The sequence below is a fragment of the Phacochoerus africanus genome, chromosome 3 (assembly GCF_016906955.1).
Source record: "Phacochoerus africanus isolate WHEZ1 chromosome 3, ROS_Pafr_v1, whole genome shotgun sequence".
In the NCBI taxonomy this organism is placed as follows: domain Eukaryota; kingdom Metazoa; phylum Chordata; class Mammalia; order Artiodactyla; family Suidae; genus Phacochoerus; species Phacochoerus africanus.
This window is the reverse complement of record NC_062546.1, coordinates 112,064,304-112,088,838: the sequence shown is the minus strand read 5'-3', so window position 1 is coordinate 112,088,838 and position 24,535 is coordinate 112,064,304. Positions and strand designations below refer to the sequence as shown.

The following is a 24,535-nucleotide window of genomic DNA, read 5'->3' as shown; positions in this document are numbered from 1 at the left end:
ATTCTATTTTGTTTTATATCTGTCCCTTTCACCTTGTTATATGGCTTTCCTCAACTCTACCTCTTTCTTAGAATGCAGGAATATTTCTTGGAGAGAAGAGCTATAAATTTCTGGACCCTAAATTAATATTAAAATAGAATGAGGAGTTCCCGTCGTGGCGCAGTGGTTAACGAATCCGACTAGGAACCATGAGGTTGCGGGTTCGGTCCCTGCCCTTGCTCAGTGGGTTAACGATCTGGCATTGCCGTGAGCTGTGGTGTAGGTTGCAGACGCGGCTTGGATCCCACGTTGCTGTGGCTCTGGCATAGGCCGGTGGCTACAGCTCCGATTGGACCCCTAGCCTGGGAACCTCCATATGCCGCGGGGAGCGGCCCAAGAAATAGCAACAACAACAACAACAACAACAAAAAGACAAAAGACAAAAAAATAAATAAATAAAAATAAAATAGAATGAATTTTGTTAAATTCCTTTTTTGCTTTATTGTCTGATATAATTCCATTTTATGGCTATTATGTCAGCATAAATATTAATGACATTCCCCTTTTACTCTTAACACTGCTCTCTCCATTTAGACAAACTACAAAGATATGCTTTCCAAAAGCAGTATTAAGTAAAATAAACCTGTTCTTATTTGCAGATTAATTCATGTGTATTTACTAGAAAATCTTGATACTTCCTGGCAGCTTTCTTGAAAAATGCCACTGTAAAGTAGATTTTTTTTTTTACAATGATTCACAAACCTTTAACTTGTAGTCCAAAAATACAACTCCTTACCGTGTTATAGAGTCATGTGTTCAGAATTTGACTTAAGGGAAGGCCTAATGTCATTTGCGATACACAGGTAGCAAGATGGTATTACCTATTGCTGTTGTAAGAGTAAGATATAACGCTGTGCAAGTTTTAGGATATAGGTTCTGTGTGCTAATGAGGTAGAAAAAGACCTAAACCAAAATCAAATAAAGATTTAAATAAACACGAAACTTATGCAACCTGCTACTACCCTACAGGAAGCTAGCTTAGTATGTCTGTGAAACTCAAGTATAGACCTGGTATGGACCACGTACATAACCAGAGGGCTTGCTAGGGGGACCAATGGTGCTTTGAGGCTCACTGTAAGATGCTGCTCAAAAATATACTATGCTCAGCCTGTTGGCTCCTCCCTTTATTCAGGGAACTTATTTAAAAAGAAATTAAAGACAACCTATTAAAACACAAATGTGTTATTTTTATAAGGCAAAAGCTCACCACTCAAAATCTTAACAAAACTCAATGTTTTGTCAATGTAAAATAGGAAATCTGTCATGTAATGAAGGTTTTTTTACCTCCAAGAAAGCAATTTTTTTATTACAATAAGGATAGGTGGTTTAATTCTATCCCATTTATAGAACTGAAAATTAAGATCATGAGTAGTGGTGGTGATTCCAAATTTCACTGAATTGCATCAGTGTTATTGGAATCAATGCCCATGATCAGAGTCCAAAGTTGGACCATGATTGTTTGTCTAGTTTCATATGAGAAGACAACAAAGGCAAATAATGGTGTTCAGGGTGAGCACACAGCAGGATTATTTTGTGCAATGCTGCAGCATAATGACAGTGGAGCAATTAGCAAATGGTAATGATGATTTCTAGAATGATAGTTTCTACTGATCAAATTATAAAACACTAACTTGGTCCACTCTTTGACACTCTCTTGCACTCTGGTCCACCACAGCAATATTTCCCACTGCTGCCTAAGTGGGAAAGTTGACTACCTCTTTGCATTTACTAAAGGAGGTGGGGATATTGATTTCTGGAATTTGCAATACTGATTCCTTCCCTAACCACCCTATGTGGAGCCACAGGATGCTAGTGAGTAGGAGAACCTCTCAGGAGGCTCCACCCCATGGCTGAATTTCCTGCCTCTAAATCACATTCTCCTGATAAAAGTTCCTGGGCTTACATTCTTAGGGTGGAAAAGAGATAGTAAACAAACATGGAAGATGAGAGATGATAAGAAGGGTTCTGAAGAAAACTTTGTAATGGGGAAAGGAAATATGGAGGAGGAATTTTATACAGGGTGGTTAGGAAAGATCTCTTTGATCAAGTGGCATTTGAGCTCAGACCTGAAGGGTTACAGGAGAACCCTGGTGATGGAGGAAGTACTTCAGGGAGAGGCAAAGACCCTGAGGCCATTTGAGCTTGGCATATCCAAGGAGCAGGGAGCTAGGCAGCCGGGAACAGAACAAGCCAGGAGGGAGTGATAGTAACAAAGCCTGAGGTATAGTGGGGACCCAGAACATGGAGGACCCTGCAGGCTGTGGTCAAAATGGAAGATGAGAGGACATGAAGGGGGTTTCCAACAGGGGGTTGCGTGCCCATGCTCAGATTTTGGAGACATCATTCTGTGTACTTTGGAAGAGCATAATGCAGGTGATGTAAGCGGATGAAAGGAGACCAATCATAAGCCTACTGAAGTAGTTTAGATTTAGACTAAGCTGGAAGGCGGTAGTAGAGAAGGTGATGAGAAGAATTTGGATTCTGGATATATTTGGAAGGCAGAAATGGTAGGATTTGCTCATAAATGAGAGTCAGGGATATAGGAGAAAATATGAGTCAAATACCATGTCACTGTTTTTGGTCTGAGCAACCAAAATGGTGATGCCATTTACAGAGAAGCAAAAGGCTGTAGGCAGAGAGGGTAGGTGGTGGGGTGAAATGAAAGGTCAGGTTGATGTGATTGACGGCCACTCACATGAACACGGTGAGTAGGCAGGTGATATTCCAAGCCTGGCACACTGGGGACATATGGGACTTGAGAAGTAATTTAAAAATCTTCAAATAGCCGTATTTTTAGGTTACACAGCCCCTCTTTCAAATACATCCATATTTTACTCTGCCACTGCCTCCATTATGATTGCCTAAACCCCAACACAAGTTTGGGGATTTTGTTTGAACTGAGTGTAGATCCAATTGTGATGAAAATAATAATAATAATAATACAAAAAGATGATGGAGGTAAAAACATGGAACTAAGGTGGAAGGACACCAAGGGTGTGCTTCACCTGCTCTGCCATTTTGGCAGGTGCCTGACCCTTGGAGCTCACTTGGATGAGGCTGTGCAGCAAGAGAACAAGTGATCTGAAACCATGGTTAGACCCATGTATGCATTTCTGCAAATTGCTCTAGCTGAACCTGAGAAATTAAATATCTGTAAGAAAAACTTGTCCAATTCTGGAATTCCTGCTGTGGCACAGTGGGTTAAAAATCTGATTGTAGTGGCTCAGATCACTACGGAGGCATGGGTTCAATCCCTGGTCCAGGAACTTCCATATGCTGCAGGTTCAGCCAAAAAAAAAAAAAAAATTGTCTAGTCTGTTACAGTTACATAATTCTGTCCTGTTAAATTGTAGAAAGCAGTATTTTGGTTTTAAAATAATTCCAAACATCGAATTATAAAGATCCTTCTTATGTTTGGGATGTATTAATTTGAAATTTACAAACAGAGCTATGACTCAATATTGCATCTCTTAAGGCCCATCAGTGTTTACCAGAAGAGCTTGGTTTCTCTCACCCCATCAGGCACATGGTCTCTCTGCATCTCCACTGGCAGTGGCCCCTCTCGCCTCCCACACAGTGTGGGCAACAGACTGGGGAGTGCTCAGCTGCCATTAGCAGCCACAGCTATCACAGGACTCCAGGAACATAACCAATTGGATGAGGGCACCCACAGCTCAAAACCAGCTATGTATTTCACAAAGAGAACAAAAACAAAACAAAAAAACCCTCAAGTACTGCAAACTAACAACCATAATACAAATACAGGTACCAGGCCCTCACATGGGAGAGAATTTAAGTGGTAAATAGAGATAAAAACACATTTAATCCATCCTTAAAATTTGGGTAAACTAGCTCTAATTTAGAACAAAACAACTTAAACACACTCAATTGGTGGTAGAAAAATTCCCTTTGGCCTGTTTAAGAAAAAGTAATGTAAGTAGTAAGTTTAAACCCTTCATACATCTTGGCCACTAACATGCTATGGTTATGTCCCAAGATGAGGAACAATGAAAGCATTCGCAGCCAGCAGGCCTCAAGACTAAGGGAGCATTCTGTATCTTCCAGTTTAGACTTTAAGATCTCTGGGTAGGAGAGGTTTTGTGAAAGCAAAGCTAAAATAATAACGGTGATTTGAAGAAGAAGCACAGCATGCTAGAGGTAAGGAAAAGTAGAGGTCATCCTTGTCATTTTACAGATGAGGAAACTGAGGCCAAAAACTTTGAGTGACTTCGTCTCTCCTCTCAAGAAACTTATAACATGGTTGGAAAAGCAATGCATACAAAACATTAAGTACACCAGCAGTCATATCAGAATGTTGCAAGAGAGTTTCTGATTTAATATCAAATAAATGGCACATGTGGTGAGCCTGGAGAAGTATGCAATGATGTGGGTGACTGGGCCAGAGTGGGACATACGAAGAGCCTGAACCAAACTTTGAAAAGCAAGTGAGTGTGCTTTCAGTATGAGAAGACAGGATTTTCAGGTGATCAAAGATTTTAAATGCACATGAAGGTTTATGTTAGAGAAGAGTAGGTCCATTTTTCTGTCATGTCACAGGGATATATTCTTTTAAATACAAGTGTGTGGATATGATATCATTTACTTCTATGTTTGTGTTTATTTCATTTTTAAAGTAACCAAAATGCATCATAAACTTTTGGAAAATCACAGAAGGAAGTCACCAATAATTATCCCAACTCTAATACAACAGATTAGTCTTTCTTTAAAACTTCTATTTAGTGTCAATAAAACATAAGCTCCTTTATTATAAATTGTTTCCTTTTATTAAAAAAAAAGAACCCAAAGAGCTCTTTGGTTCACAAGAACCGAACTGAAATTTTTGATGAACAAAACAAGAGGAATTCAAGTTTACACATATTCAACTCTGATTCTTATATTAATTATCAATAAATATTGAAAAACTTGCATGGAGAAAAAGAGAGAGAGAAAGACATACACTTATACACATAGAACAGATAGAACTAAAGTTTGGAAATCCAGAAATAATATTCTAATTCAGATTTTACGAGATGGTACATCAAAGCAATGATAAAGATAACATTAAGCCATCTTGAAAGTATTTTGTTTCTTTTATCACTTTTAAGAGATAACATCGCTAATTATTAAAGAAATGCAAATCAAAACTACTATGAGGTACCACCTCACACCAGTTAGAATGGTCGTCATTAATAAGTCCACAAATAACAAATGCTGGAGAGGATGTGGAGAAAAGGGAACCCTCCTGCACTATTGGTGGGCATATAAATTGGTACAACCACTATGGAAAACACTATGGAGGGGCCTCAGAAAACTAAATATAGAACTATCATATGACCCAGCAGTCCCACTCTAGGGCACATATCCAGACAAAACTTTCCTTGAAAAAGACACATGCACTCGCATGTTCATTGCAGCACTATTCACAATAGCCAAGACATGGAAAAAACCCAAATGACAAATGAATGGATTAAGAAGATGTGGTGTATATATACACAATTGAATACTACTCAGCCATAAAAAGAACAAAATAATGCCATTTGTAGCAACATGGATGGGACTAGAGACTCTCACACTAAATGAAGTAAGTCAGAAGGAGAAAGACAAATACCATATGATATCACTTATATCTGCAATCTAACATATGGCACAAATGAACTTTTCCACAGAAAAGAAAATCATGGACTTGGAGAACAGACTTCTTCAAGGGGGAGGGGGAGGGGGAGGGAGTGAGATGGACTGGGAATTTGGGGTTAATAGATGAAGACCATTACCTTTGGAATGGATAAGGAATGAGATCCTGCTGTATAGCACTGGGAACTCTATCTTGTCATTTATGATGGAGCATGATAATGTGAGAAAAAAGAATGCATATATGTATGTATGACTGGGTCACCCTGCTGTACAGTAGAAAATTGACAGAACACTGTAAACTAGCTATAATGGAAAAAATAAAAATCATTATAAAAAAGAAAAAAACAAAAGATAACTGATTGTTGGGCTTTTTCCGTCTTGCCTTAATGATGTGAAGGTGGTCAAAACCACATGTTTCCTCCTCCTTTCCTGTTTTACTGGTGTGACCAGGAAAGCACTGGGAACAGGGAGAGATGGAAGCAGGCGTCACAGAGGGTGGAAAGAATGGGTGAGATAATTCCAGGGAGAACTCAAAATAGCTAATTAGTCTTTTGCCAAATGTATGTGAAGTAATTTACTTTTTATAAGGTTTGTTCAGCTGAATAAAATGATTTCATTTTTGAATGTTCCTGTGATTATAACTAAAATATGACTCATCCATCTGATGGCTCATTCTTCCTCTTGGGACTAAACCCTCAGAATCAGGATGAACAAGAACCTAATGGAGCTACACAGTATGGCTCTGATGTTGGCTTTGGTCCTGGCAAAGGAATCAAATGTTGCTTGTGCTTCCTATCTTTATATTTTATGTGTATATATGGCAATAGAGTTTCTTGACCAAATTTGTTTATTATGCGTTATTACATAGTAACAAAGGTAAACTTAAGGAAAGATATGCTGCCTATGTTTGCCAGAATGTCCCTATATTTTTGAGGCTGCTGCTTTACTGGTGGATAGGCATTTTCACCCTTCATGTAGGACCATCTTCTCCTCTAGGAAGAGAGAATCCATATGGTCTCTGCCTTTAGCTCATTGTCTGATTCCCTGAGAATCACCCAGGGTCCGGGTTGTGCCCTTAGCACAAAGGCATAGAGAAAGCCTTTGCACCTTAAAGGAAGATGAAGATGAGCAGGCTGACTGTGAAGATGAGCAGCCTACCACTGTGATGTGGAGGGATGCGCTCAGAGATGTCTGAGAAGTGAGAAGGGCATCAAGGAACTGCCACCACTGGGTTGGCAGGGCAAGCAGTTACCTTCAGCATCAAAATCAGGGCTCATCCCACTGAAACAAATTTGTTAAGAGCCTTGTGCCCATGATACAAAACATACAAGGAAGTTTATGTGAAATATGTTTTAGAATAATAATAGGCACATGCATTTTCAGTATTGCTCATTGTGGAGTATACTATACATTCATCAGGCCAAATTATGACAGTCCCAGGCTCAAATTTTGGTCCCTAACCAAGCTATACATTATAAACTGTTGTATTCACAAAGCTTCTTAGATCTAAGACAGACATTATAGTGTAGTGTTTAAGAACACAGACTCTGAAGCCAAACACTTGGATTCCCAAGCTTGACTCTGCTACTTAGTAGCTGTGTGACCTTGGGTAAATTTCTTAACTTCTCTGAGTTTTTTTGGAGGGGTTATATCAGTAAAATAACAATAGTGTTTACCTCATTTGGTTGCTGTGAGGATCAAGTGAATTAATATGTATGTAATATCGTTAAGAACAGTTCCCAGCACATAGAAAACACTTAAATAGGAGCTATTATAATTAAGTTACCCAGCAAGCAGTTTGTTAACAAGCAACAAAAACACATATATTAATATTCATGGCAGTACTATTCAAAACAGCAAAAATCTAGAAGCATCCCAAATATCCACAAAGAACTAAATATATAAACTGGTATTTTCACACAATAGAATATTATACAGAAGACAAAAGGAACACACTATAGAAACAGGCAACAAAATGAATAAATCTCAGCAATGTGATTATATCCAGCATGATGACATCATTATAAAGACTAAAAACAACTAAAATAAATATATTTTCTATATTGAACACATATGTATATATTCAATGAAAGCAGATAAAAGTAAAGCAAGAGAATGGCCCACGTGAAGTTCTGAATGATGGTTACTTCCAGTGTTTGGAGGCGAAGGATGGAAAAATGGTCAAGACCATTTGGTTAGATGTAGGTTCTTATCAAAGTCTATCTTATTTTAGATGGATGTGTAGTCATTAATGGATAAGTAAGAGAGGGACAGTTGGGAAGGAGATGTACATGGACTATGATAAAGACTTTGTCATGAACCAAGGATACAGTTTATCCAGTTGTGGGCCAAAAGTAGCAACAACCATCACACACTGTTTTTTTGTTGTCGTTTTTCTGTGTGTTTTTTTTTGTTGTTGTTGTCTTGTTTTGTTTTGTTTGTTTGTTTTTGTTTTTTGTTTTTGTTTTGTTTTGTTTTGTTTTGTTTTTTGCTTTTTAGGGCCTTACCTGCAGCACATGGAAGTTCCCAAGCTAGGGGTCAAATTGGAGCTGTACACCACAGCCTACACCACAGCCACAGCAACGCAGGATTGGAGCCACATCTGCAACCCACACCACAGCCCATGGCAATGCCGAATCCTCAATCCACTGTATGAGGCCAGGGATCAAACTTGCATCCTCATGGATGATAGATTCGTTTCTGCTGAGCCATGATGGGAATTCCCCCATCATGCATGGTTATAATCACTTCCACTACTGTTATATTACAAGTCATTAAATACAACAGAGTCAGTTGAGGGATTGCTTGTTTGCTTTATGTTGATCTAATTTTGCTTGGATAAGTGCAGTAAAATAGGTAAAGAGCTGATATTTTCTTTGCTGGCCCCCTACCTACATTCCACTTGAAGATTATCCATTTAATGTTCATTGCTGTCATAGGAACATGAAGAAATAATGTTAGTCCCCGCATCACCATTTACCCTCGTGCGCTCCCATCTCCTGACCCTGGATGTTAAACTATACTTAACCTGTATTTGGCCCACGTAAAGTCCAGCAAGCTAAAAATGCTTATCCTCTCACATCTAAATCTCTTGGCCAAATGAACTGTGGGGCTGAGATACAGGCATATTGTTCTTTCCAGGGCTACATGTTTCTCATTTTACTTCTCAAAACACATAGAGTTGAGGAAGAGGAAGTTGTCAAGGATGAATCCCAAGTTCTGTTTATACAACACCTGCCTTTCCAAAGGTTTGATTAATGAACTAATGCATTAAATAATGAATGAATGGTGCCATTCTCTGAGTTAGGGAATGCTATAAAATGGGGTGAGGTTTAAGAAGAGGGGACTCTCATGAACCCAGCATGAAAGGGGGAAAAAATATGAAGTGTGTTTGAATTATAACTTAGATTCATCAATTTACAAATGAGGATAATTGGATGAGTATCTTGGCTGTCATTTACTTTTGATATTAAAAGCTAGCTTCTTAAAAGAAAACTCCTGTTAGCATAGGCGTTCCCATAGTGGCTCAGTGGTTAACGAATCTGACTAGGAACCATGAGGTTGTGGGTTTGATCCCTGGCCTTGCTTGGTGGGTTAAGGATCCAGCGTTGCCATGAGCTGTGGCTCAGGCTGTGAGCTGTGGTTGAAGACATGGCTTGGATCCCTCGTTGCTGTGGCTCTGGTGTAGGCTAGCATAAATACCTAAACTACATAAAAATAAACCTTTTCTTTTGAAACATTCACTACACATAAATTGATATCATATGTACAAATCATTCTTAAGTGTTTATTTAAATAGGACCCTAAAGGACCCACTTTTGGCATTATTTCCTAGACCTAGAGTTAATCTATATTTTTGAAGGAGAATAAATTGTTTCTTCACAAACATTCCCTAATTCATACTTCTCTCTAATTCACTTGTCTTTCTCAATCATTTTAAATTAATGCCACATTTATCACACAGTTGGCATACAAACGACCAAATATATTAAATCATCATTTATGCTAAGTAAACATTCTAATTCCGAAACTTCTGAAAAGGGGAAGATGTTGATTGAAATTTTTGCAGGCCATAAGACTTTGGCAGTTTGTTTGTGAGCCTGATGCCAAACTTCTTCAACAGTAACCAAAACCTAGAACAGCAATCATCCACATGAAAAATAACACAAAATACCACTGTACTTCCCATGCTATTATAATTTAGCATGTGATGGCATGACTGACTCAGTAAGAAAATGGTTTGGAACACAATGTACTGAGATCTTTTCGCCTTTTGTCTCTTCAAAGGTCAATAGACTTTACTTTTTGAAACACAAGATATGCAAAACATTTTGGAATTCCTAACCACATTCTTGACTTATCTATTTTGAAGAACTTCTTCACTGCAAACTAACAGAAAACCAAAAAAAAAAACCAAAAAAAATCAATGATTCTTATCACCCCTAACGTCCCTGCTACCATCACACCACCCAAGATGAAAAAAGTCTTTAAAAAGATGATGAAAATTTATTGACTGAAGTTATTTTTATATAAATTGTTTTGGATGTACATTTGAAAAATGGATATTATTTTAGGCAAGATGAAATCCTAAAGCTGATCATTTCCACTGAAGGGCACTTGAGATAATATTACCTAGAGTGCTATAGATCTCATTTCTGGACATAAATAAACTAGGCAGCTAAGAGGAAGCCAGCCTTGGATGATGGCTTGGACCTCTGCTAAAATATATACTATATATCATATATCATATATCATATACTCTCTCTATATATATATCATCCTAATGCATTTAGAAACACAGATCTTTAAAAATCTCTTTCTTCTGAATTTTAATGTGTAAATGGGTCATTACAACATTGACTTCCAGTAAGATTCTGCTTGATATAATACACAATCATGTTAGTAAGCATACTGGTTTGCACTGTTAAGTTCTATAAATATAAGTTAAATAAATATACCCTTCTTGGATTTAGGAAAACTTCAGGCCATAAAAGGACCTTGTGTGCTTTTGAATTTTAAAACAAATCTTTCTTTTTGTTTTATAAATTAAAACACTGAGGCAGAAAGAAGTGCAAAGATTTTCCCAAGCACACTTTTGCATATAAGACTAAATACAAACACCCTCTTTAAAACAATGAAGAATATGATGGAATGTTAAAAACATGTACCTGAAAGTCCCTTAAAACATGAGTTGTTGAATCCTAACTCTTGCCACTTACTAGCTGCTGATGAAGGTGTGTATCTATTTCTGGTTGCCCCTCCCACAAGAAAGAAAGTTTCTAACTTTCTGGGCCACCCACTATCTTTTGCTCCCCCCTAATATGAGCTACATTTTTTTAAAAAACTAAAATATAATTGACAAACAACATTGGGTAAGTTTAGTTTTTTAAAAAACTAAAATATAATTGACAAACAACTTGTCAGTTTGATACATTTATATATTGTAATATGATGCGCTCTATTTTCTTACCCTTACACAGGAAGGGCAGACAGCTAACTAATATCCCAACAATAGTGAGTTCACATTACAAAATAAAAGTGATTGCTTTCTTCAAATGTATTTTCTAGAATCAATGTGATGGCACATGGTCCCAACACAGTTTCTAGGTCTCCAAATGTTGCAAGAGAAATGAGGGAATGCTTTTGCTCTCCATTAACAGAAAGAAATGACACTGAAGTCAGTGAGTGTCAGATTTTTGTCATGGAGGTTGGGGGGGAAGGTGAATTCATGCAGATACAGTCTCTACCTGTGAACCTGGAGTAGAATAGTAGAATTCACATGAATAAAAAGCCAAGGGTGGGTCTTTAAGGTCATGACCCCATACCACAGCTTACCCACCCTGCCCTGAAAGAGTTCCTGTTCTCATGCAGGTGGGAAGTCAAGATGAGGTCTTTTCTGCTTTTCAAAGAGCAGCAGGAGTCCAAAAAAAAAGAAAGAAAGAAAGAAAGTAAAGTGCTTGTTTCCATAGATAAAAGGGCTAAGAAACAGCAGCTCAAATAAGATTTAATCTATATGTATTAAAATTAAAATATGCCCAACAATCATCATAAAGAGTATTACAACCATTTCTAGATGTAAAAACTGTGTCAAATAAGTAAGGGTGTTATGAAATGACAAAGTCCTTGTTCAAATAATTTTCACTGTTCTCCAATGTATAATTTAAGTATAAATTTGTATGTTGTTTTCTTTGCCTATTTTTGGTGGATTGAGTGAAAGTTTTAGCTTTAAATAGTGGCAGGGTATGAAGGACTATATTAGGTATAAAAAAATGAAGAATGCTGGGAACATGTGAGTTGGGTTAAGACCTAGAAGCGAGGTTATTTGGGTTGGCATTTTGCTGAGCAAAAGAGTAATAGATGTCAACCCAAGACTTGTTGTATAATTCAGAATTATTAAAGCACTTAGTTCTAGGATGGAGTCATTTACATCCTTTCTGATGAGAGTTGTAAACCAGGTGTTAAAAACCCAGCATTGAGAAACAGTTTCATTTGGACATCATATTGCTTAAATGCAGGTAGACCTTAAGGGCATACTGAAACATCTAATTGCAACTGTTATCTGCCCCCTTGTCAATGTAAGGCATAAATGTGGATGATTTGAGATCATTACTCCTAAGAGCCACTGGGGTGATTCCCCTGAGGTGGAAAAAGAAAATAATCTCAGTACCATTAATAATTTTCTTACTGCTGCTAACATTCACATGGCAGCTCTTTCCACAAATTGCTCAGTAACCCCACCACCTCCCTTCAGCATTCAGAACCAGCCTCGAAAACCTGGTTACACACTCACATCCATACCAGACTGGTTCACTGCCAAACGCAAAAAGAGGTCAATTTTTAATTGAGGCAATGAGGCCTCAACATGGCCATAAAACTGGGATCATAATCTTTCTTGATTTCTACAACCACTGCCCATTTTTATATTGATATAATTAGAACTATGTCACACTGAGCTCACAGCCCACTAAAGCTCCTAGATAGATTTCAGAGAAAGTTTTGAGAAATCAATCTTTTCAACCTAATCATGAAATAATTTTGGTTGAGCTAAATTGCAAGACTTATTTACCCTCTGTTAAACTTTAATTCAGCCTGTCAAGATAATCTGTCTTTCCACTCATTACCTAATCCTTTCTAGTATGTATGCCTTCTGTAGAACTGATGAGTGTGCCAGGTATTTTTCTCAAAAATAAAAATGTTGAAGACACACAGCCAGGGAAAGGCACTCCTGAAAGTGATTTTTCATTCACCTATAATTCCTCCCAACACTTTTACAATTAGTACACAGAGATGTCATAAAGAATTTTGCCAAATTTCTTGCTAAAAATCTAGTGATCTACTTTGGTACGCCTAATGTTACATTTCTAGTATCAGAAATAAATAATTTTTTTTTTTGTCTTTTTGCCTTTTCTAGGGCTGCTTCCTCGGCATATGGAGGTTCCCAGGCTAGGGGTCTAATTGGAGCTATAGCTGCCGGCCTACGCCACAGCCACAGCCACAGCAACAGCAGGATCTGAGCCACATCTGCAGCCTACACCACAGCTCATGGCAATGCCGGATCCTTAACCCACTGAGCAAGGCCAGGAATCAAACCCGAAACCTCATGGTTCCTAGTCGTATTCGTTAACCACTGAGCCACGACAGGAACTCCAGAAATAAATAATTTTAACAATGAAATAGAAGGTATCTACTTTTATTATCTATTTTCATTGGCTCCAAATGAAGAGTATCATAAAACTGCCTACTCGATAACAAAAATACCAAAAGTTTCAAATTTTAATAAATTCCAAATTTCTTCAGAGACAGTTATTTTCCCCCCAGTGGTCCTTTATTTTCTTCTTTGAATTTTCAAAAATTAGTCCAATTGTCTTACAATGTATGGGAAGTAATTCAAGATACATGTTCACTTAGATAAATGTTGCAAGAGAAATGTTATTTAAATGTTAAGACTAAATGACCAAATTAGAGCAAATGTTTTACCACCCTCCACAAAATTCAAATTCCACATAGCAAGCAGAGTTTCACCATTTCATATCTGAGAGACATACAAACACAGGTTTGTAATACTACTGGCAGTATACTGCAGGCTTTTGACCTTGCTAAGTTATGTAAACATTATTTCAGGTGTTCAGGAAGCGGGTGTGTTCAATCAAAAGAAAAAATGTGACCGCTTCTTTAATAGTCAATTAACAGTAAGCAGGATTATTTAACTGTAGTCATTTCATAAAATAACATTATGGAAATATGGAAATACATTAAAATAAACATTTTCATTAACTCAAAATTCTGAGGTTTTGTGAAAAAAATAGCAGAAAAAAATTTAAACCTATTGGTCTAGGCTTAAATCTAAATAAAGCTTTCTAGTTGGGCTTGTGCAGTAGCTGGGCAAAAGAAATCCTTGTTATAAATCACAATTATATCCATATTAGTTCTAGAAGAATAAGTATATGGTCCTCTGTTAACAGTCCTTCCTTATTCATCAGCCAGACCTGCCTTCTACCACATCTTCTCTTGATATGTTGTTCTTTCCTCTAACCCCTGCCACAGAGAATTCAGCACTCAATTAGGCACTATGCTTAATGTAATGTATTATAACTAACTGTAATGTGTTGAGGAGAATTAATTTGATTTCATTTGACATTTCAAGATGTCTTAAAAGGAGATGCCTTTCTTCACTAATGGTCAGGAGAGCTAAGTCATTTTTGAGTGTCAACTTTTTTTATCTTGGAGCAGTCATTTCTCTTATCCTAAAGAGCCTAATTTCAAAAGCAAAATGATTGACCCAAGTCCCTTTCAGAAGATGGAATTTAAACACACATACACACAGAGTCATTCTTCTCTGTCACCACCACTGCATTTATTATTTGCTTCCACTTAAAGTTTAAATATGACATATATAAGACTAAATTAGATGACAAAATTTCTTCTTATATCAGACAATTGGTAATATCAATATATAAAATGAAATGTATTAATCTTTCCCTTTTTTAGGTGAGAACATTTAAGTTCTACTCTCAGCAAATTTCAATTATACAATACAGCATTAGCAATCATAGCCACCATCGTTTTTTTTTTTTTTGGTTTGTTTCCAGCACCTGAGATAAATGGAAGTTCCCCAGGCCAGGGATCGAATCCTATGCCATAGCTGAGGCAATCCCTGATCCTTAACCCTCCACGTCAAGCCAGGGAATGAACCCATGCCACAGCAGCAGCCTGAGACACTGCAGAGGCAGCACCAGATCCTTAACCCACTGGGCCATAGTAGGAACTCCCCTCCTTATTTATATTATAGCTGAAAGTGTGCATCCTTTTACCAACTTCTCCCTATTTCCCCTACCAACCCACCCCTGACAACCACTTATTCTCTGTTTCTACGTTTGATTTTTTTTATCTTTTTAGATTCTACTTATAAAGGATACAGTGCAGTATTTGTCTTTCTCCATCTTACATGTTTTGCTTCACATAATGCCTTCAAAGTCCATCCTGTTGTGACAAATGGCAGGATTTCCTTTTTTCTCCTGGCCAAATAATATTCCATTGTGTAAATATACCACATTTTCTATCCATTCATCAGTTGGTGAACACTTAAATTGTTTCCACATCTTGACTATCGTGAATAATGCCATAATGAACATGGGAGTGTAGGTATCTCTTCAATGTTCTACTTCCATTTACTTCAGATATATACCCCCTTTCACCTCCTTGGTTTCATGTTTTTCCCTAGATGTTTTGTTCTTTTTGATGAAATTGTAAATGGGATTATTTTCTTAATTTCTCTTGTAATATTTTGTAATGAGCATATAGAAACGCAACTGGTTTTTACATGTTGATTTTGTTATCCTGCAACTTGACTGAATTCATATATTAGTTCTAACAGTTTTTTGGTGGAGTCTTTAACATTTTTTGTATGTAATGTCATGTCATCTGCAAATAGAGACACTTTTACTTCTTCCAAATCAGAAAGAGAGAAGTAAACAGTTATTTTATTTTATTTTATTTTATTTTATTTTATTTTATTTTATTTTATTTTATTTTATCTTTTTAGGGCTTCACCATGTCATATGGAAGTTCCCAGGCTAGGGGTCGAATTAGAGCTGTAGCTGCTGGCCTGCACCACAGTCAGAGCAATTCTAGATCCTTAACCCACTGAGCAAGGCCAGAGATCGAACCCTCATCCTCATGGATACTAGTTGGATTTGCTACCACTGAACCATATCAGGAACTCTGTAAACAGTTCTTTTAAAAGAAAAGATTTGCTCCTCATGGTAGAAATATCTGGTACTCTCTGCAGTGATGGAAAGCACAGGAGATGCTTTCACTTGGTGAACTAAACAGGAATGGCGGTCATCAAGATGTTATCACTCTGCAATGTTTCACACAATTATTTATGTAACATTTTATAGACATCTCTTTCCTCTAACCATCACCTTGGATCATAAACTGTCACAGTTAATGGAAAGGTTTTTTTAAAAGGTTAATTTGTCACAAACTTCAAGTGTCACCTTCCCTTAGGTTCAGTAGCAATGACTTAGCTGGGGTGGGAGACAAGTGTTGGATTCAATTATTTCTCTAGGTCTGTGGGAAGTGGGGAGGTAATCTCAGCTAAAAAAGGCTCTGTTTCAAGAAAAAAGAAAAGCTGCCTAGAAAGCAGAATTCCTTTTCAGTCCCAATATGTTGCTAAATTGGGCATGGGATAATTGGGAAATGGGAAAATGCATACAAATTAACCTTATAAACTATGGGGGTTCGAGTCAATCTAAAGGGATAAAATACTGTGTATTTTCAGGAAAGTCCAGATTATATTCTCATGACTCCATCAAAGCTAAAGATCTGTTTCAAAATATTTATAATGTTGGTGAATGGGAATGATGCCAATTTGGGGATGGTTTGTTGCAGTCGGGGAGGGGGTTTGATCCTGCTGCTCTTGCTACTGCTGAAGATGATAATGATGTTGCCATAAATCATTTAGATGGCTGGAAGTAGGCAAAACCAGATTTGAATCCAGGTATGTTTGATGTCAAGACCTATCCTTCCAACACTATTCAGTTCATCTATAACATGTTTCTATAGTCTGATTAATTCTTCATGTATCTCTTTGATGATATGCCTGACTCACCAGATTCCCATTAGGGTTCTATTTTATTTTCATTAGGAATACATTTGGCTTTTGATTTATAGACTAGAAACCAATGGAAATTGGTACTGTACTATCAGTCTGAAAAACAACTTTGTCTTTGAAAAAAAAAGCATTTGTTAGTACTTAAATGTACCCTATAATCATCCCTAAATATTACAGTATAAAAATAAAAGATATCATGAAAGTGAGATCTTAGAGTAATATTACATCCCATGACCATTTAGTACAAGAGGTAACCGGTATTCTTTTATAATTAAATAAGAGAGTAAATCACAAAATTTGAGGCTTTGGAATAGCATCAGAAAGAAAATTATCCACCAGGACTGACTTCTTAATTAGTACATTTTTTAAGGAAAATCTGTACATATTTAGACTAACTTGCATTGCAAAGTCTCAGAAAGAAAATTGCTAGTTTCCTTGAACAACATATCATGCTGTTCAGGAAATTTTTCCAGTTTATCATGAAATTTGGTATAATTAAAAAGAAAACTTTCTATATTTTTTTGAAAAGAATCAATGGCCTCATGTCCTTTTGTTCATTACTATTCACAGCAATGATTTTGTCTTATTCCTAGAAATGACGTTAATTGTGCTCTGACCCCAGCCTTCATGTATGAATGCTGTGTATAACTTAGCTTCTGAATACTAAGGACCATCTACAGGCACCATTTGCTCAGGAATGTTGGGAGGGATTTTGGAGTCCTTATGCAGAAGTTGAGCACAGACAAGCAGGCCCTCATTATTGACTATGATGATGTGTACACCCTCTCAGAGGCAAAGGAGTTTCTGAGTTAGCATCATATATTGGCTGTCAACTCAGAGAAACCATTCAGAAAAACTATGACTTGGATTCTCATTTTTCTAAACTTAGGGACTATAAAAGACGTAATAAACTACTTGGGGGTATTTCCTGTGAAAATTTCAAAGCAGCACATTAATATATTCACAAAGGTAAGTAAAGATAAATGCCAGCAACCTGTCATTTGGCTATAATTGAAAAGTGAAGTCATTTGGCACTTATGAATCCTTCTAATCCTCCCACAAAGAGAGAGAAAAATGCATTGACCAGTCAGGGTAGTTTATGCAGAAAGAGTGGTATATATGATCCCATTTCAAAGTCAGTTCAGGCTAAAATCCAGTGCTTAATATTAATATGCATCATATTTTTATTCTTGTGTTTAAAATGTATCTCTAAAAAATTCTAACACCCCTCAGTGTTTTCCCACCACTTTGACTGTGTGTCCTTTCTTCTGAATTATATATGAACTGTGAATAGAATAATTTAGAAACAACCCTAGCAATTTACTGACTTAAAATTCTTCCATGGAAAATCTTTTGGTCTCCAGTCTTAAACCCCTCACGTTAACTGAGCTAAAATGGAGTTCTATAGCTATATAGATGGCCTTGGTGCTTACATTTAAGTCTACAAAAACAAAATGACTAACACAGAATTCTTGGCCAAAATTGAGGGGAGGTTTTGCCTCTGCTCCTCTTCAGAATGGGATGACTGATAATCAAAAGAATTCAAGCAGAATTACAAGATTATGGGCACAAAGTCATGTTGGTGCCCATGAATGAACAATCAAACATTTTAGGATCCTCATTCAAAACTTAAATTATTCAATCTGTTGTCATATGCATATTGGAAATAAAGGCTACTCTGATCCATAAGAAAGAAAAAAAAATGGGATATCTGATCCCTAAAAGAAATTCGAGCAAAATTAAAAGACGATAGCTACAAAGTCTTGTTGCTCATGCATGAACAACCAGCACAACCCTACTGTCATATGTATATTGGGAAAGAAGCCTACTTTGACCTATGAGAAAAATCCATTGCTATACACAAATTAAGATACATATAACGTGTCCTTTTATAGAAAAAAATTGGCAAGAATTGAACTTAAGTAGTACAGCTCCACACCACCAGCTGAAAATCATTTTGACATTCTAATGCAGGACAGTTTTTTGCTCTATGGATTATCTGCTGAGGTTCAAGGTAGTCTGCATTTTATGGTCAGTTTTCATAGTCTTGGCCCCGGTTCAATTCCAATTTAAGAGAATACTTGAAATACTGTCTCTTCTAGCAGCATGCAAACACTCTAGGAATTTGATGCTTTCCAGAATAATCTGTGCTTGTTATGTAAGTACAATCAAAGACACTTCTTCAGAACAGAACAAAAGAGATTAGATTCGCTTTAGTTCCAGCTGTCTAAAGAGAGTTCTCAGTTGTGGACTTGTTAATGGCTTTAGTACAAATAATGGAAATAGGATCATGCATTTTTATTAGTCACCCAAGAAGCCTTGGGTTTCGGGTTCTTCTACAGAGCTCAATCACTGTGGCTCTTCTTTTAACAATTTGGAAAATGTCTTGCCTGATTAGGAAGTTAGTCATTTTACATTTTGACATCTAAAACAATGCAAAGTTTAAAAACCTCACAAATTACCTTTATAAGTAACAGGATACATCACTTTAAAGATGAAAAACTCAAGGATTTGTGGCGCCTTTCTTTGTTCCTGTTAATCCTGTTTTACTTTTTAAGTGTCAGATATTTTGTAAATATCTGCATTTGAATTCAAATGCTGATAATCAGTTCCCTAACTTGGTATAAAAACATTACTATAGTAGCAGATTTTGTGTTCTGAGAGTAAAGCTCCCTTCTGTTTGATGTCTTCTTTATCAATTGGTATTATTTCAGCTCAAACACTGTCATTCCGTTTTAAAACTTAAAAACAGTTTTAAATATCAAGTGTTTTGAAAAGGAGTGATAAATAGAATTGAGAAGTCTTGACAGTCCTCTTTTTCTGGAGACTTGTTTATTCCTTCTTGTTTTAGCAGTGGCCTCAGCCTTGGTCACAGACATCCCCTGAGGCTTTTCTTTTCCATTTATTTTGTCCATTTAAGGTAAACATATTAGGAGTTTTGCTACTGAGACATTAAAATAAATACATCTGATGGAGCTTTCTCAAGGCTCCTGCACTGACCACTGCCTTCTTCCCTGACTTCGCTGGCATCCCTTCAATCCACGCGGTATTAAGGCTACCGAGGTAGAATTCCTTAGCTATGTACCACGTTTATTTTTGGATTCTGAAAAAGAAAGTAGAAATGTGCCTCTTTCTCTGTCTTAGCTGAAAAATAAGAGATACAACTCATCATAAGAAGTTTCCTTCAATCACTGTTTAAAGTCGACCTGGCTGTGAAATCTTACCGTAAAATTCATTGTAATGTTGTGCTAATTCTCCCAGACACTGTGGCAGCCCTACCCGCGTTACCCCTGCCCTGCTTCTCCTACACTGCAGTGTTGTTTCAGGGAGGATGGGCAAGAATGGCACGCTAAACACAAACAGGTGATACCAAAACACTGCATGATAAGGATACCATCTGTTGTTGTTTTCAGTTTATAGCTCTAAAAATTATATTGGGTAAACATCAGTCCAGTGGTTTTAACCATTCTAAATGTTCATCTCTTTAGTATTTATTGAGTATCAAGGTATTAGAAATTCAGCACAGCCATAAAAACGATAAAATCCTTCTCCTCTTGGCTCATATATACATCTCACATCATTTTTTCAAGCTATTTTATTTCCCCATTTCTCCTTCTATCCAGGGAGGGAAGATAGCTATCATTATATTTAGCAGGCATTCATACTTAAATTTTTTTTGCAAGTTTAAATAAAATTTTGCTCCGGTTTACTGAGATATAATTGACATATAGTACTGTATAAGTTTAAGGTGTGAGGCATAGTGATTTGACTTACATACATCATGAAATGATTACCACAATAAGTTTAATGAGCTCCATCATCTCGTATAGATACAAAATTAAAGACATAGGAAAAATGTATTTTTCAATATGATGAGAACTCAGCATTTACTCTCAACAACTTTCATACATAACATCCAGCTGTGTTGGTTATATTCATCATGTTGTACATTATATCCCTAGGATTTATCTCTCTTATAACTGGAAGTTTGTGCTTTTTGACTGCCTTCATCCAATCCCCCTATCCCTATCCACTGCCTCTGGTAACCACAAACCTGATCTCTTTTTCTGTAAGTTTGTTAGTTCATTTGTTTTCGCAGTATAATTGACCTATACCACTATGTTAGTTTCTGTTACACAACATAGTGGTTTGCTATTTTTATATACTTCAAAATGATCACACAATATAAGACTAGTTATGACCTGTCACCACACAAAGATATTATGTAATTGTCGACAATATTCCTCACACTGTACATTTCACACTCGTGACACCTTTATTTTGCAGTGGGAAGTCTGTACCTCTTAATCTTTCTCTCTCATTCCCTAATCCCTCTCTCCTCTGGCAACCACCTGTTTGTTCTCTGTATCTATGACTGTTTTGTTATGCTTGTTCATTTGTTTTATTTTTTAGATTCTACATGTAAGTGAAATCATACAGTATCTTTCTCTGTCTTAGTTCACTTATACCCTCTAGTTCCACCAACACTGATGCAAATGGTAAAGTTTCATTCTTATTTACGGCTAAGATTCCATTGTGCATACATACCACATCTTTGGCCATTCATCTACTGATGGGTGCTTAGGTGGCTTCTGTATCTTGGCTATTGTAAATAATGCTGCAATGAACCAGGGGTAGATATATCATTAGTGGTTTCGTTTTCTTTGGATAAATACCCAGGAGTGGAATTGCTGGAACTTATAGTAGTTCATTTTTAAATTTTTGAGGAATCTCCTTACTGCTCTCCATGGTGGCTGCAGCAATTTTCATTCTCACCAGTAGTCTGCAAGGGTACCCTTTTCTTGACAGTCTCACCAAAACTTGTTATTTGTTGTCTTTTTGGTGATAGCTAGTCTGACAGGTGTGAGGTGACATCTCACTGTGGTTTTGATTTGCATTTGCCTGATGCTTAGTGATGTTGAACATCTTTTCACGTGCCTGTTGGCCACCTGTATGTCTTCTTTGGGGAAAAAATGCCTATTCATATTCTCCACCCATTCTTAATTGGGGTGTTTGATTTTTTTTTGATGTTTAGTTGTATGGGTTCTTCATATATTTTTTATGTTAACCCCTCATCAGACAAGTCGTTTGCAAATATCTTCTCCTACTTAGTAGGTGGTCTTTTCATTTTGTTTCTTTGGCTGTGCAAAAGCTTTTTAGTTTGATGCAATCCCACTTGTTTAATTTTACTTTTGTTTCCCTTGCCTGAGAAGACATATCCAAAAAAACATTACTAAGACCAACTTCAAGTAATGTTTTCATCTAGACATTTACTGGTTTCAGGTCTTACATAAAAGCCTTTAATCCACTTTGAATTTATTGCTGTGCATGGTATGAGAAAGTAGTCTAGTTTGATTCTTTTAATGTAGCTGTCCAGTCTTCCCAATTGAACATTTTAACTTTATTCTTGGAATTTCACAGTAGTAATGAACAGAGCCAGGCTTTCTATAAGAGGTACACTTTGACATCCACATTGAAAGAAAATGGCAGATGATAACTAGAGCAGAACTCATGAGGACAGGGAAAATGGTCAGAAAGGAGGAAAGGGCCAGAACTGTGATAGATAAAAATAAGAAATCCAGGAAGCTCGTCTGGGGCTCTTTTTAGAGAATGAAGAAAAAATGTATTTGTTGAAAGTCTTTCTTGACAGATCATGACAGATAATTTCAGTTCAACCTTATCCCTACTCATCCATGAGGTATAAATGTACTTTTTTAATTATCAGATGTTAGAGGGCAAATGTACATGGAAACTGTCTGTGTGGTACAGGGGAAGTTTGTGTTCATTTCAATAGGCCCTACTCAAGAGTCAAGGCAAAGTGGCCAGAGTTAAACATCAGCTTTTCCTCTTAAAAGACTTGCTTCCTGGAGAGCCTATCCTCTCTCTTTGGTTGTAGGGCATGGATAAGTACGAAACCCTAAAAAATGGGCTAAGAGAAAATGCCAGGGAAAGAACTAAGTCCTCTCACATGTCATAAAATAATACAAACATTTTAAAACTTCTTCTACAACAAGCACCATTTCCCCAACCACATCTCAATTGTTATACAGCAAACACTTCAATTGGAAAATCCATCATATTTGATACTGAAAAATGGGTTTGTAGTAATCATTTATTTATTGCAATGTAATAAAAACTGATGAATCTCATTTTCTTTGAATATTTGAAAATTAAATACATTAAGTATTCCCTGGTAATAAATTGACTCAATAATGAATTTAATATAAATTGAATAAAGTAGAAAACTCAAACAAAATAGAATAAATTAAATAATACCATAAATTGAATAATGTAAGGTAATGATTTCAAGGTACCAAAGTGCCTTTTAAAATTCTGGAAGAGGAGACCTAACAACTGGTGGTCCTCTCAGGATCAGAGAACAAAAGCTGTTATAAATGTTTGTAAAAGAAATGTAATTTCTAACAATGAAAACTCCTCTTCATTTTCATCCATTAATGGTCACTATTAAACAAAAACACAGGTTTATGATAATTGGACCAAGAATAATTCAGGTTTAGCTTGAATAGAGCTGTAAATGCTGCCCACCTTATTAAACTCTGATTTAAATAAGACTAAAGGTAATGTGATATTAACTCGCAGGTATACCAAAACAAAACAAAAACAGACACTCTTTCATGGTATTTTGTACCTCACGCTAGTGAACAAATTAATACATCATTTTTTTTCTACAGGAAAACTGAAGACTTTAATAACAAACCCTCCAAGGTCAAAATGAATACAGGTATGCTGTCTCTGTTAGTTTTAAACTCTTTAGCCTGGCTCTCTAAAAATCATCTTGGCCCTAAATCATTAGTTTAGAAGTCTGCTGATTCTAAATGTGATACTGAGTTTCTGATTGATCTCAATTCATTACTCGATTTCTTTGTTTTTGTGCTTCAATCTTATAGCTATCAAAAGTAGAATTTTCTCTTCTGCTTTCTATTCTTACTCCCTTTTTCTATAATCATATCTTGAAATTAACTTCTATAAGCCCTAGAAAGAGGGAGCATACCATTTGATGATATATTTGAAATCTCTCACTGATAATAAGCTAAATTCATAGGCAAGTTGCTCTAGCAGAAAAGATTTAAAATTCCTTATTCTATAAACATTTTATGTTAACAAAGTCAGTGGAGTGGCAAAGCTTTACAGGAAATCATCTTAATCCATAGACATAACACACTTAAAGTAAGCATTATATTTTTAAATGTGAGAACAGTATCTCCAAGTAGCCTTAACAGCATTGGTGCTCTGAACACTCTATTGCATATAGGTTAATTATAAAAGTGTCTGTGGAGTTCCCATTGTGGCTCAGCAGAAATGAACTCAACTAGTATACATGAGGACTCAGGTCCACCCCTGGCCTCGCTCAGTGGGTTAAGGATCCAACATTGCCGTGAGCTGTGGTGTAGGTCACAGATGCAGCTCAGATCCCCATCGCTGTGTCTGTGGTGTAGACCAGCAGCTGCAGCTCCAATTCAACACCTAGCCTGGGAACTTCTATATACCACAGGTGCAGCCCTAAAAAGTAAAAAAAGAAAAAAGAAAAATGTTTGCAATACTTGCTAGGTATATATGATTTTTTTCCATACCATAAAGCATTTTAGCTTATATTTCCATAGTTTTTCCTCTGAAATTTTTATAGTCAGTATTGAATAATCCTGGGAAAAACTTTCTCACTGAAATTGTGTAACTTTTGTTTAAAAAATACCACTTCCTATCCACAAGTGATCAGTGCAAAGTTGTGTT

General features: G+C 36.6%; 1 protein-coding gene across 15 annotated transcripts in view; it reads left to right on the top strand.

Moving 5' to 3' along the window:
* Positions 1-24,535, top strand: part of SORBS2 (sorbin and SH3 domain containing 2) — a 208,128-nt gene that overhangs the window by 86,968 nt on the left and 96,625 nt on the right. For all 15 annotated transcript variants that reach the window (XM_047772394.1, XM_047772400.1, XM_047772396.1 and 12 more), the window contains exon 3: positions 23,479-23,528. In XM_047772394.1, the coding sequence (XP_047628350.1) occupies positions 23,519-23,528 (10 nt within the window). In that variant the 5' untranslated portion in view covers positions 23,479-23,518. The remainder of the gene's footprint in view (positions 1-23,478; positions 23,529-24,535) is intronic.